Here is a 12,348-nt window from a genome sequence, read left to right on the forward strand (position 1 = left end):
TGGCGTCGATGTGAAGCTGGCACAGCGTGGTTTTGATCTGTTCTTCATAGCGTTGCAATGAGTTGTGGCTGATTTGACAGCACCCAGCAACCATTGTTTGGCTGTGAGTTGAGCCACAGGGGTGGGTCCAATTCCAGACTTTAAGAGCAGTGCTTCCGTGCCAAAGACACACGGTTCAAATCCACCAGACGCTTCACAGGAGAAAGATGGGCAGTCTCCCACCGTGTTACTTATCGCTTCTGAAAATCCACTGCAGAGTTGTAGAGGGTCAGCTGTGAGTGCACCAGTCTCTGTCCGTTCACTGAGCCAAGACTTTAAATTTTTTTTTAAATTTTTTAATTTTAATGAACGTTTAGAGATTTTGGATTTCCATTCATTTATTGTTGCATTTTTCTCCCTGCCCCCTCCCTCCAGTTTGCTCTTCTCTTTGAAAAGTAAAATTATTTCATTGTTATACAATCCCTCCCTCTAAGTCCACTATGCAGCCTTCATCCTGGACTCTTGTCATAACCATAATACCCTATCATATATCGCTTTTAAACTGTTCTCTTCCTCATCTGTTTCAACGCAGTGTACATAATTAATCCAATTTTTCTCAGTCTCACCCCAACCCTGATGTCAATCCCCTTCTACAACAGTGGTACTATGTAGTATTTGTCCTTTTGTGGCTGAGATATTTCACTCAGCATAATGTCCTCCAGGGTCACCCATTTTAAATAATATTGCGTGAGTTCCTTGTTTTTCAGTGCAGCGTAGTATTCCATTGTGTGAATATACCACAGCTTCTTATCCATTCATTTGTTGCTGGGTACTTGGGTGGTTTCCAGCTCTTTGCTATTGTGAACAAAGCTGTGATAAACATGGGTGTGCATATATCTGCCTGGGTGATGTTATGGTCTCTTTTCCCAGTAGTGGAATTGCTGGGTCAAATGGTATGTCTATTTGCGACTTTTTGAGAAAGCACCATAACCGCCTTCCACAGTGGTTGCACCGTTTTACACTTCCACCAGCAGTGAATAAGGGTTCCAGTTTCTCTACAACCTTGCCAGCATTTGTTGTTTGCTGTTCTGTTAAATTTGAGTCAAGCCTTTTTGATGGTTTTGTTTCTCTCCTAGTCTGTCCAGGGTTCCTTACTGTGATGCCCTGTAGACCAGTCAGCAGTGGTAGCCGAGCACCATCTGGTTCCTCTGGTCTCAGGGTAGTGGGCCCTGGGGTTCACAGGGCCGGTTAGTGCTTTGGGTGAATTGTTTGCTGTGTCTGGGATCTTTACTGAGTTTCTCATGAGATGGCACTGCAGAGTTGTCCCTGGGAGTCATCAGCACAGACCACAGCCTTTAGGGTGACCACAGTAATGGTTTGGAAGGTGCTGGCCACAGCCCTTCAGGCCTCAGGGACCCTCTACTGACAGAGGCGCTGAGAGCTCACTGGTGATGCTGGAGGTGGGTGCTGGTGGATGGATACGTGTTCCTCCTTCATTCATCAAATCTGTGACCGCTGATGGACAGGCCCAGGCAGAGAGGTCCATCGTCAGCATGGAGGACAGGCTGGGCAGGGCGCTAGGTCAGTAAGTACACTGTGAAGGGCTATGAATGAGCACGTGGTTGGCCTCTCCTTTTACCAAAAGGGATACTGAGGCTCTGGGACTCCTAAGTGGCCTTGCCAGACTCCTCAGGGCAGGGAGTAGGCCCCAGCCCCAGCCCCATATCTTGCTCCTCCTTCTCCACATCCGGAAACCCCCCCCCCCCCACTCCCCGCAACCTCTTGGGCCTTGGTCTCCCCCCTTGCTGTGTGGTCTCTGAGTCCCCCACTCCCACTTCCCTGCTGTTGCCCGTGTCCTGGTCCCCCACCCCCAGCCCAGCCGATCTTGGCGAGACTCCCAAGTTGCTGCCTCAGGAACCGCCGGCTTCTGCTGAGTGAGCGAGTCCAGAGGTGCTGTCTCTGCATAAACCACCGTGGCCTGGCCCCTTCCTGCGCACCCCCCTCTCCATGGGCTGCTGTGCAGGGCAGGCTGTGGGAGAGGGCGGGGGTCTCCAGCTCCAGGAAGGGGGCTTCACAGGCCCAGGGAGGGTGCTTGTCTGCGGTCACACTGCTGGGAGGAAAGAGGCAACAGATCCCATCAGCTTCCTGCCCCAGCCTGTCCTTAGCCCTCCTCCAGGGTCTGTCCTGAATGAGGTCTAATTTGCATATCATTTGCATTTAATTTGCAAAACAATGCCTGACAGCTCCCTGGTGGGGGACCTGGACAGTGGTAATGGCAGCCTGGGTGCTGGGGTGTTCTCCCCACGTCTCCAGTGCCTTTAGGGACTCTTGAGGTGAGGTTCTCCCTTTGTACATTGGAATGGAGACATCGTATCTCGACACTGATTTACTGAATCTCGTGCTGGACGGACACACAGGGAGCCTGACTGCATGCTGCCCACCTGGTGTGTGCCGACCGCCTGGCATGCGCCACGCTCAGGGCTGGAGGGCCAGTGACAAAGATGCATGAGCCCGGGCCTGGCACCCCGAAGTCCTGTGCTTGGTCCCTCTGCCCCCATGTCGAGCTTGATTATAGCCAGCTGGCGGTGCCCTTTCACAGGAGGGGACACTGCGGCCGAGGATGTTTCTAGGCTCAGCTCCCCAGCTCTCAGGACCCCACCTTACAAGCACTGACAGCCCTCATTTATCTCACAGCCAGCCCCCAGCAGAGGAGGGCCATCCACCGCCCCTTGGGGCAGTCCCAGGCCCCTGGAAGAGCGTGGGTCTCTGCAAAGGCCGCAGGGAGTCCCTGGGGACCCTCTCAGAGACCCCAGCCGGGGAGGAGGGCCCTGCCGCCGCCCAGCTGGACGTGGCCCGTTTGCGGAGCTCCTCTGTGGAGATCCGGGAGAAGGGCTCAGAGTTTCTGAGGGAGGAGCTGCACAGAGCGCAGAAGGTGAGTCCCAGGGCCGGGCGGGATCCTTCCAACTCCATGCTGGTTCAGCCATAGAGTGTCTCCGCTTCCGTGCAGCGTGGCCCAAGTTTGACTCCTGGCTGGTACACCTCACACACAGCCACCACCCATCTGTCAGTGGAAGCTTGTGTGTCTCTGTGTTGGACGCTGAGTGACTTTCAGTAGAGCTTTCAGACTAGGAAGAAGGCCTGGCAGCCTACTTCTGAAAAACAGTCCATGAAAACCCTCTGAACCGCAGTGGTCTGCTCTGCAAGCTATCATGGGGACAAGGACGGACCAGGTGGGGTTTCACTCCACTGTCGTAGGTGTCACTTTGAGTCAGGGGCCGGGGCCAGCGCTTTGATGGCGGCCAACAATGACAGCAGCACCTCCACCCACCGTGTAGTGCCCACGAGTTCTCCATCACCTTCACCAGAAGCCCAACATCCCTCAGGCAGTAACTCCCTCCCCACCTTCCCCCAGTCCCTGGTAACAATAATGTCTGTGACTTTAAAACCCCTTTTAGAAGTCTCTGAGAACTAATGGGCAGGCAGTCCTTTCGGGCTCCTGCTAGGAGCTAAATGGACAATGCATCACACCCTTCGGGCAGCAGCAGAGAAAGTGTGCTGGGGACACCAGCCTGCTCGGGGTGGGGCTGCCAGCCTGCTGGGGTGGGGCTGCCAGCCTGCTGGGGTGGAGCTGGGGCTCTGGACGCGGTGGGGCTGACCCTGCCTGCCTTTTGCCCCCAGGAGCTGAAGCTGAAGGATGAGGAGTGTGAACGGCTAGCCAAGGTCCGAGAGCAGCTGGAGGAGGAGCTGGAGGAGCTGACTGCCAGTCTGTTCGAGGTGCGCCAGCTGAGGCGGCAGGCTGGGCACAGGGCGCTCACCCACCCCTTCTGGCCACTCACCCCATGCCGGTCCTCCTTCCTAGGAAGCCCACAAGATGGTCCGAGAAGCCAATATGAAGCAGGCAGCGTCAGAGAAGCAACTGAAGGAGGCGTGGGGCAAGGTGAGACCCGTCAGAGCTCCCTCCTGCGTGCCCACCCCTTCAAGGCTCAGCTGGATTGGCACCTCGACCCAGCGGGGTCAGCCAGGAACCAGAGAGGGTGGCAGTGTGTGTATGATCACACAGGGAAGGTGGGAACCGGTGTTTCCTCCGTACCACGCGGCTTCAGGGACTGGAGGGCCCTGTGGACGTGGTTTCCCTACCCTGTGTTAGCTGGACTGCTTGCCTATCTGTAAAATGGGAGGGCTGGGCTGTTGCTGGGTCTTGGGGCCCAGTGGTCAGCCAGCTTTCAGCCACCCACTAGCAAGAATCCTTGATCACAGTGACCTTGAACAGATTACAGCCCTTCTCTGAGTCTCAGTTACTCTGTCTCTAAACTGAGTGACCCAGTCCCTACCTAGAAGGCTGTCCTTTTGGTAACACATAAGATCGTGTACCGGATTTGACTGAACTGGGCTGGTGGGAGGACAGTGGCAGCTGTCCTATCACCCCTGGTCCCCGTTGTCCTGGCCAGATCGACATGCTGCAGGCAGAGGTGACAGCTTTGAAGACCCTCGTCATCACGTCCACACCAGCCTCCCCGAACCGGGAGCTCCACCCGCAGCTGCTGAGCCCCACCAAGGCCGGACCCCGGAAGGGCCACTCACGACACAAGAGTACCAGCAGCACCCTCTGCCCAGTTGTGTGCCCAGCCGCAGGACATGCGCTCGCCCCGGACAGGGAGGGCAAGGAGGTGAGGGCAGAGGACCAGGAGGGCCAAGAGCCGGTGTTGTGTGGCCTGGGGCCTGCCCTGCCCTCTCTGGGCCTCTGCCTTTGGCCCCGAGGGCTGTACCTGCCCCTTCACATCTGAGTTTTTCTACTCCCTGGTCTCCGTACGGGGTAGGCTTGAGAACCCCTGCGCCCCACTGCCCCATGGGGTGCAGTGCTCTCTGCTGAGGTGTGACCACATATGATCTGAGCCTGAAGAGGCTGGATCGTGGGCCTCCCTAGGGGGCCTCCCCTGAGGCCCTGGACCTCATCGGGACCCCTTGGGACACTGTGATCGTCAGCGCCCCCTGGCTGTGGCAGTAGGACAAGCTCAGCTTTTGGAAGAATGTCCATCCTCCCCTCAGGGGGACCCAGGGCCCTTGGTCCAAGCTGCACATGGACCTTTGGGCAGGGAGGCTGCCTGGAGGGCCTGTAAGGGACAGCAGGCAGGACTAGGGTCTGCAGTGGGGACCCTTTTCTAGCACTTTCTGCCACCACGCCTGCCCCACCCTCAGCCTGCCTCCTAACATGGGCTTCTGGGTAGGAGACGCTAGACCTGCCCACCTCTCAGGGCCCTCTGACCCCCATCCCCTCGGAGTCACACTGAAGAAGCCTCTGCCATCTAAGTTTCCAGCTGGACACTAACATCTCCTCCTTCCTCCTGTCTGTCTCTCTGCATCTGTCTGTCTGTCTGTCTGTCTGTCTGACCCAACCCTGCCCACCCAGCCCGGGCTGCCCCAGCTCCTCTCCCTGCTCCTCTGCGTGGTCCCCAGCAGGGCGGTCCACCTCACCTACGAGCCGGCCTGGCAGCTCCCGCCTGGGGAGCCGCCCGCCGCCCCCTCCTCCTCCACTTCTCTCTCCTTTACTCGCCAGGTAATGGCTCCTGGGTAGAGCTGAGCCTCTGCCCACCCTCCCCGCTCTCTGCATGTGCCCAGGAGGCCAGGGAGACACCTTCTCGGGTGGGCAGCAGGGGCAGCCTGGATGCACCCTCTCCTGTGTGCATGTGCCTGTGTGGGCTGCATGCGCCTGTGTGTACCTTCATGTCTCTGCGTGTACCTTCATGTCTCTGTGTGTGCCTGTGCGTACCTTCATGTCTCTGCGTGCACTTGTGTGTACTTTGATGTCCCTACGTGACCCTCTACAATCAATACTCTTGAGACCAGCAGCCAAGAAATCAAAAGATTAATTGCATTAGCTAAATCTGCTGTCAGTGACCTCTCCAGAGCACTGAGAACAGTACTGTACTGAGTACAGTGTCAGTCTAGAGACTAAGGTGCGCCTGATCCAGGCCATGGTCTTTACAGTTATTTGCTATGCATCAGAGAGCTAGACAATGACAAAGGATGACGGAAGAAGAATTGATGCCTTTGAGTTGTGGTGCTGAAGAAGAGTCTTGAACATACCATGGACTAACAAGAAAACAAATATGTTTGTCTTGGAGAGGGTAAAACCAAGTTTCTCCTTGGAGGCTAGGATTTGGAAGCTCTGTCTCACATACTTTGTGCACATGGCCAGGAGGGACCAGTCCTTGGAGAAGTACATCATGCTTGGAAGGGTGGATGGACAACGCAGGAGAGGAAGATCCGGATGAGATGGATGGATACAGTAACTAGGGCAATGGTGGTAGGTGTGTCGAAGTCAGTGACACTGGCTCAGGGCAGGGCAGACTTCAGAGCTGTTGTACATAGGGTGGCTATGAGTGGCAGGTGACTTTACGGCTCATAACAACAACCACGTGTCCCTGTCCACCTCTGTATTTTCATGTCTCTGTGTGCACCTGTGTGTACTTAGATGTCCCTGTATACACCTGTGTGTATTTCCTGTCCCCCGAACATCCCTGTGTGTCCCCGGACCTCCCTGTATACACCTGTGTGTATTTCCTGTCCCCCCGAACGTACCTGTGTGTCCCCGGACCTCCCTGTGTGCACCTGTGTGTACTTTCCTGTCCCCGAACATACCTGTGTGTACCCGGACCTCCCTGTTTGCACCTGCAGGTTTGTCTCTCCTCTGGGAGATGGCACTGTTCTGCTGCCTCCCTTCCTTATGCTTCCAGCCTCTTCCCCTCCTTACACCTGTAGACTGAAATAGAAGCGGGAGGGTCCTGGGAATCCTGTGGTGACAAGAACACCAAGATCCACCTGGAAATGGAGCGTTTCCTTCTGGACTCTCTGGTGTGACGGGAAGGAGCATTCTTCCTGGGGAGCCTCAGCCTTGGCCCACCTGCACGGCCACCAGGCTAAGACCTGCTGGCATGCTGGGGTCCGCCTGCCTCCTCCTCGTGCCCCCTCCTCTTCTCCTGCCTCTCCTGTGTGGAACCCCAGCACCCTGACTGCCCCCTGCCCATCCACCTCCCCCGCAGGTAGACACCACCCTGTTTGCAGAGTTTCAAGCCTGGAGGGAGTCACCCACCCTGGACAAGACCTGCCCCTTCCTGGAGAGGGTGTACCGGGAGGATGTGGGCCCCTGTCTGGACTTCACCATGAGGGAGGTGAGTGGGCGCAGCCGGTCGAGGGGGCCCAGACCTGCTGCCAGAACCTGGCCCCTCACTGCCTGCTCTGCCTCCCTGTCCGCCACAGCTCTCCGCCCTGGTGCAGGCCGCTGTGGAGGACAACACGCTCACCATCGAGCCCGTGGCCTCTAACACACTGCCCGCCGTGAAGGTGGCCGCGGACGAGTGTGGCAGCACCAAGTAAGTCTACAGCCCTGAGCCTGGCCCTGCCCCCTGGGGAGGAGGCTGGGGCTGTGCCGGGTGGGTGCCTAGGAGGACTGTGGGGATGGTGCCCAGGGAGGACTGCAGGGGGTGCCTGGGGAGGACTACAGAGGGATGCCCAGGGAGGATTGCAGGGGGGTGCCTAGGGAGGACCGCAGTGGGGTGCCCAGGGAGGATTGCAGGGGGGTGCCTGGTGAAGACTGCAGAGGAGTGCCTGGGGAGGACTGTGGAGAGGTGCCCGGGGAGGACTACGGAGTGGTGACCAGGAAGGACTACTGAGGGGTGCCCTGGGAGGACTGCAGAGGGATACTCGGCGAGGAGTGCATCTCCCTCCCACAGGGTTCCAGACCCCAGCCACCCCATAGTGACGTCAGGCACAAGGCCTGCCTCTCGCTAGTGGGTAACAAGGACTTCCCGCTGCTCGGCTGGTCTTGAACAAGGGTAGCAGCAGGACAGCGCAGAGCAGAGTGGGAAAGATTTGGGCTTTGGGGCAGCTAAGTCCTAGCTGGGAGGGAGGGAGCTATGATGGGAACCCCATGCCAGAGACAGGGTCTCAAGGGTAGATGGCAGTTTGCCAAGTCAGGAAAGCCATTTGAGGAAAAAGGAACAGAATGAGTGAAGACAGGAGAAACTGGAATATTAACTGGACAGACGCCTGTGTGGGGGTGGTCGGAGCGGTGGGGTGGGACTGAGGCTGCAGGGAGGTTTGGTGCTGTGTTATAAAAGGTTTGGGCTTTAAACTTGTAGACCAGCATTTCAGAGATCATTAATCAATGTTCCCTGAAAAGAGTGCTTCCTGCACCTAGGACCAGTAGAGGCTCTGACAAGTCCTGCAGCTTTAACCACATCCCATTCAGGATTCTTCATGGTTCTTTCCTGGGCAGGAGGCAGGCAGAGGGGAAAATGATGGCTTCCAGGTGGGAAGCAGCACCTTAGCCATGGCATGGAGGTGGGGAGAGACTGGATGCAGAGGGACTGGGGGAGGATCTGAGGGGATCCCAGCACAAGGACATGCTGGCTGCCCCAGCCTGGGGACCGGGAGATCACGGTGGGTGAGGAGCAGAGAGCAGTGGGCTGGATGAGGCCCGAGTCAGCTGTGGAGTCAGGAACGAGTGGAGGGACACGCGGGTGAGTGAGGGCTCAGATGGGGGCCATTTGGGCCATGTGGGTAGTTGAGGATCGGTGTGAGGTCTCAGACCTGGGGTGAGGAGAGAACGTGTGGTGGACAGGGCTGGCAGGCAGCAGAGAACCATGGGTGAGGGACCACTGGGGTGAATGATGGTCTGAGGGACAAGGCAGGTTAAGTGCCTGGGAATGGGAAAGGAAGGCGGACAGGAATGGCTGTCGGGATGACTGAATCTGAGGTGCTCAGTTAAGTATAGGGCCACGTGTAGGGGCTGCTGAGAGCGGGGCTTTGGTGCAGCTGATAAGAACTTGACCAAGCTCCTCTGCCCAAGAGTCGGGAGGGAAGGAGTCTAGGATTAGGGTGCAACTTGGCTTAGAGACTTAGCTGGGGACACCTGGGGAAGCCCTCCAGTCTGGCCCAGCTCTGGTCCCCTTTGAAAGCTGGGCTTGGGGAAGGGAGTGATACGAAGGCCACGTCCACATTGCATGTGCCTCCCTATGCGTCCTTCTGGCTGTGGTACCCAGCCTACAGCCAGCATGGTCAGAGTGAGCCCCCGCCGGCCACCCACCCACCCATGGTGCCCTTTGCATCCCCCCAGCACGTGTGCCCTGAGCGGGCTGGCCCGCGCCTGCCGCCACCGCATCCGACTCGGGGACTCCGAGGGCCACTACTACATCTCACCATCCTCCCGGGCCAGGGTGAGTGGTCTATTCAGGACATGGCTTGGCACCTGAGGGTCCACTTGGGCTGTGGTTCTGGGCCCCAGGGTGGGAGCACAGTGGGGGCTATGGTTTTATGTACAGAGCAGGGAGCTCACAGAGGGTCATAGGGGGCATAGAGACCACCTGGGCCATGCAGCACCACAGATTTGCTGCATAAGAAGCTATCAGAGCTTAGAAGCTTAAAGGGCACGCTGGTGGCCAAGTGGTAAGAAGTTAGGCTGACATCCTGAAGCCGTGTGGTTCGAATCCACCAGCTGCTTGGCAGTAGAAGGACGGGCAGTCTCTTTCTGGGAAATTTGCAACCTCTGAAACCTCACAGGAGGATGAGCTGTGAAGTGGATTCTGACTCCGCGGCACATCACAATGTTGTTGTTGTTGATTGCCTTCAACTCAAGCAACCCCACGAAGGGCCTGAAGCCCTTTTATATCTATCGACATTTATCAAAGTTCATAGAGGTTCCAGAGGCATGTTATTTAGGAAGTGGATGCCACTCCTGCTTCCAAACCTGTCATAGTATGTTATTGTTTTCATGGGTCATTGAGTCACCTGCAATGTGTAGCGACCCTGTGTACATCAGCTCTGAACGCTTCCCTCTCCTGAGCCAGTCTCACTAACTCTGACACACCAACCCCCACCGCCCCAGTTACTGTACCAATCCATCTCATCCTGGGTCTCCCTCTCCTGTGCTGTCTGTCCACCCTTCCGAGCATGATGTCCTTCTCCAAGGGCTGATCTCTCCTGGCCACATGCCCACTAGTGGCTTACAAACCACACTGATGGTCTCAGAACCTCCCTGGGTCAGCCAGGAGTCCAGGTGGGGCTTCTCTGGGCCCTGTGCTCGGGTCAGAGAGCCTACAGTCATGTCAGCCAGGTTGCCTTCCTTTCTGAAGTTCAAGGTGTTCTGAGTGTGCAAATTTGTTCTTTGTGGCCTTTTCCCTACTGCTCTCAGCTGGAGTAACTCCTGGATGTTCCCCCACCATGTGGCCCCTTCATAGCTTCAGAACTCACTTTTCTAAAGCCAGCAAGGAAAGACACAGTGTTACAGGTGGTCAGGGTAGTGATGTCTCTCACCGGATCAAGGGAGTGACCTCTGGTCCAAGGGAAAGCCCTCCTTCAGCTCCAGCCTCCCAGGCTCTGGCTCCAGCTGGGGCTTCTGGGAAGGTTCAGAGGAGTGCCTGTCACCCTGCCTGTGGAGGCCAGACATGCTGAGGTCCTCCAGGAATCATAGCTCCTGCCCTCACCTGTGTGACCCACGCCAGTCATCTCCCTGGGCTGGGGTTGAGAACAGAGGTGATTGCCACCCCTCTGTCCCATAGACCATTGGTTGCCTTTGAGTTCGTTTCAACTCCCAGCAAACCCATGTGAGAGAGAAGAAAAGCCCCCGAGTGCACTCTTTACCCTCTTTAAGCCCCCAGCCTCTTTCCAATGCACCATAAGATTTTCTATGCTGTAGAGTGTGTGTGTATGTATGTGTGTGTGTGTGTGTGTAGAGCGAGCACTTTTATTATTTAAAAACATGTCACACATGCCATACATCTATCATTTGTCACAGAGTCAAGTCCAAGTATTTCAAAATACCATCTGAAAAGATTTACAGATAACTTGAAACTACATTTGATTCCAATGTGCCCAATGCAGAAAAAAGGGCTTAAACAAAGCAGTTTCAAAGTCAATGCTCATTCAGAGACCTCAGCAAATAAATCTGACCTTTTCGAGTGGCTTTCCCAAGGAGTTTCCAATTAGTTCAAGACTTCAGCTTTTGAAATAAACCTTTCCCACGCTGGACCAATGAAGTCTGTGAGCTCAGATACCTGAGACTCGGGCTCACTGTTGGCCACCCCCCACCCACGAGAAGCACCCCAGGTTGTAATTTTTTTTAAATAGGCAGTATTTTTCTATTAAGTTAAACTTTTTTCTTAAACATTGATATTTTAACTAAAGTTTACAGAAAACTTGGATTTCTATTCATTCATTGTTGCACAATTTCATCCTTGCCCTGCCCGGGTCTACTTTGCTGTTCAGGCTGTAATTTTTTTTTCAGGTTATAATTTTTATGATAGTAGATCACCACTTCTTTCTTCCAGGCTGGGTTTGAACCCCTTACCTTTTGCCGGTCCTGCCCTGTCCTCAGTCACTCTGCCCACTGTTAGTGAGCCCACGGCTGCAGCTGCTGTGTCCCTCCATCACACCGATGGTCTTCCTCCTTTTTGGCCCACCCTCTCAAGCATGGTCCCTCCTGATAGCAGGTCCAAAGCCCATGAGATAAAGTCTCAGCTTCTTACCATTGAAGGCACATTTGGGCTGCATTCCCCCGTGGACTTCCATATCCTGCTGGGGCTGGAAAGGGGCCTCTGGTGGTGTGGTCTGCAGCAGTGCTCGTTCGGAGACTGGGCATCCTCGGGGGCCAATCCACCAGCAGCTCCTCCCGTCGGGATTCCCGGCCTCCGAAACCCAGTGAGGTCACTCTGAGTTGGCATCAACGTGACAGCAATGACATTGCACAAGTGAAGTTTGGTGCGAAAGTGACTTGCGTGGTGGAGACAGGTCTTCTCGTCAGACCCCCCACAGGCTTTCCGGGGTTGGGGGGAAAGTCTGCAGTGGGCAAAGTGGCCCAGTTGGTGGGCAGCAGTCTGGACAGCGAGGGCAGCGGTCGACATGGGACGAGTGGTGGTGGGGAGGTCGGCCCGTCATCTCTCCCATGAGCACAGAGCTGCTGCCCTGGAGGGGATTGAGGGGTGCTCAGAGCCCCCTGCCCTCACCCTGCATCTCCAGGCTCGGGATCCACACCACGTGTCTTTCTGCTGTGGCCCCACCCAGTGGACTTGTCGTGTCTGCAGAGCTTTGAGCCCCATCCCAGCCAGGGCTCGTCAGAAAGGTCGTGAGAACCATCCCCAACCCACCTCCTGCTGCTGGCTTGATTCTAGCCCTCAGCCACCCTCACTGGACTTGTCCAAGACTTTCAATCTTTACAAGAGGAGACTGCCTGTCCTGTGGAACGGCTGGTGGACTAGGTCTGCTGACCTCCGGTTAGCAGGCTAACACTGCTATACAGTCTGTCCAATTCTGTTAGCAGTCTAATACTGCTACACACACACACACACACAAACACGACACCACACACACACACAC

General features: G+C 56.0%; 1 protein-coding gene across 1 annotated transcript in view; it reads left to right on the forward strand.

Moving 5' to 3' along the window:
* Positions 1 to 1,532: 1,532 nt before the first annotated feature.
* The window catches only part of RAB3IL1 (RAB3A interacting protein (rabin3)-like 1), a 14,529-nt gene continuing 3,713 nt past the window's right edge, over positions 1,533 to 12,348 (forward strand). Inside the window, exons 1-9 of the mRNA XM_006899877.1 lie at positions 1,533 to 1,560; positions 1,854 to 1,929; positions 2,674 to 2,911; positions 3,658 to 3,753; positions 3,839 to 3,916; positions 4,428 to 4,646; positions 7,020 to 7,148; positions 7,237 to 7,349; positions 9,095 to 9,194. Coding sequence (XP_006899939.1) covers positions 1,533 to 1,560; positions 1,854 to 1,929; positions 2,674 to 2,911; positions 3,658 to 3,753; positions 3,839 to 3,916; positions 4,428 to 4,646; positions 7,020 to 7,148; positions 7,237 to 7,349; positions 9,095 to 9,194 — 1,077 coding nt within the window. The remainder of the gene's footprint in view (positions 1,561 to 1,853; positions 1,930 to 2,673; positions 2,912 to 3,657; positions 3,754 to 3,838; positions 3,917 to 4,427; positions 4,647 to 7,019; positions 7,149 to 7,236; positions 7,350 to 9,094; positions 9,195 to 12,348) is intronic.

Source organism: Elephantulus edwardii, unplaced genomic scaffold, assembly GCF_000299155.1.
Source record: "Elephantulus edwardii isolate Elephantulus edwardi_28Jun2011 unplaced genomic scaffold, EleEdw1.0 scaffold00268, whole genome shotgun sequence".
Taxonomy (NCBI): Eukaryota; Metazoa; Chordata; class Mammalia; order Macroscelidea; family Macroscelididae; genus Elephantulus; species Elephantulus edwardii.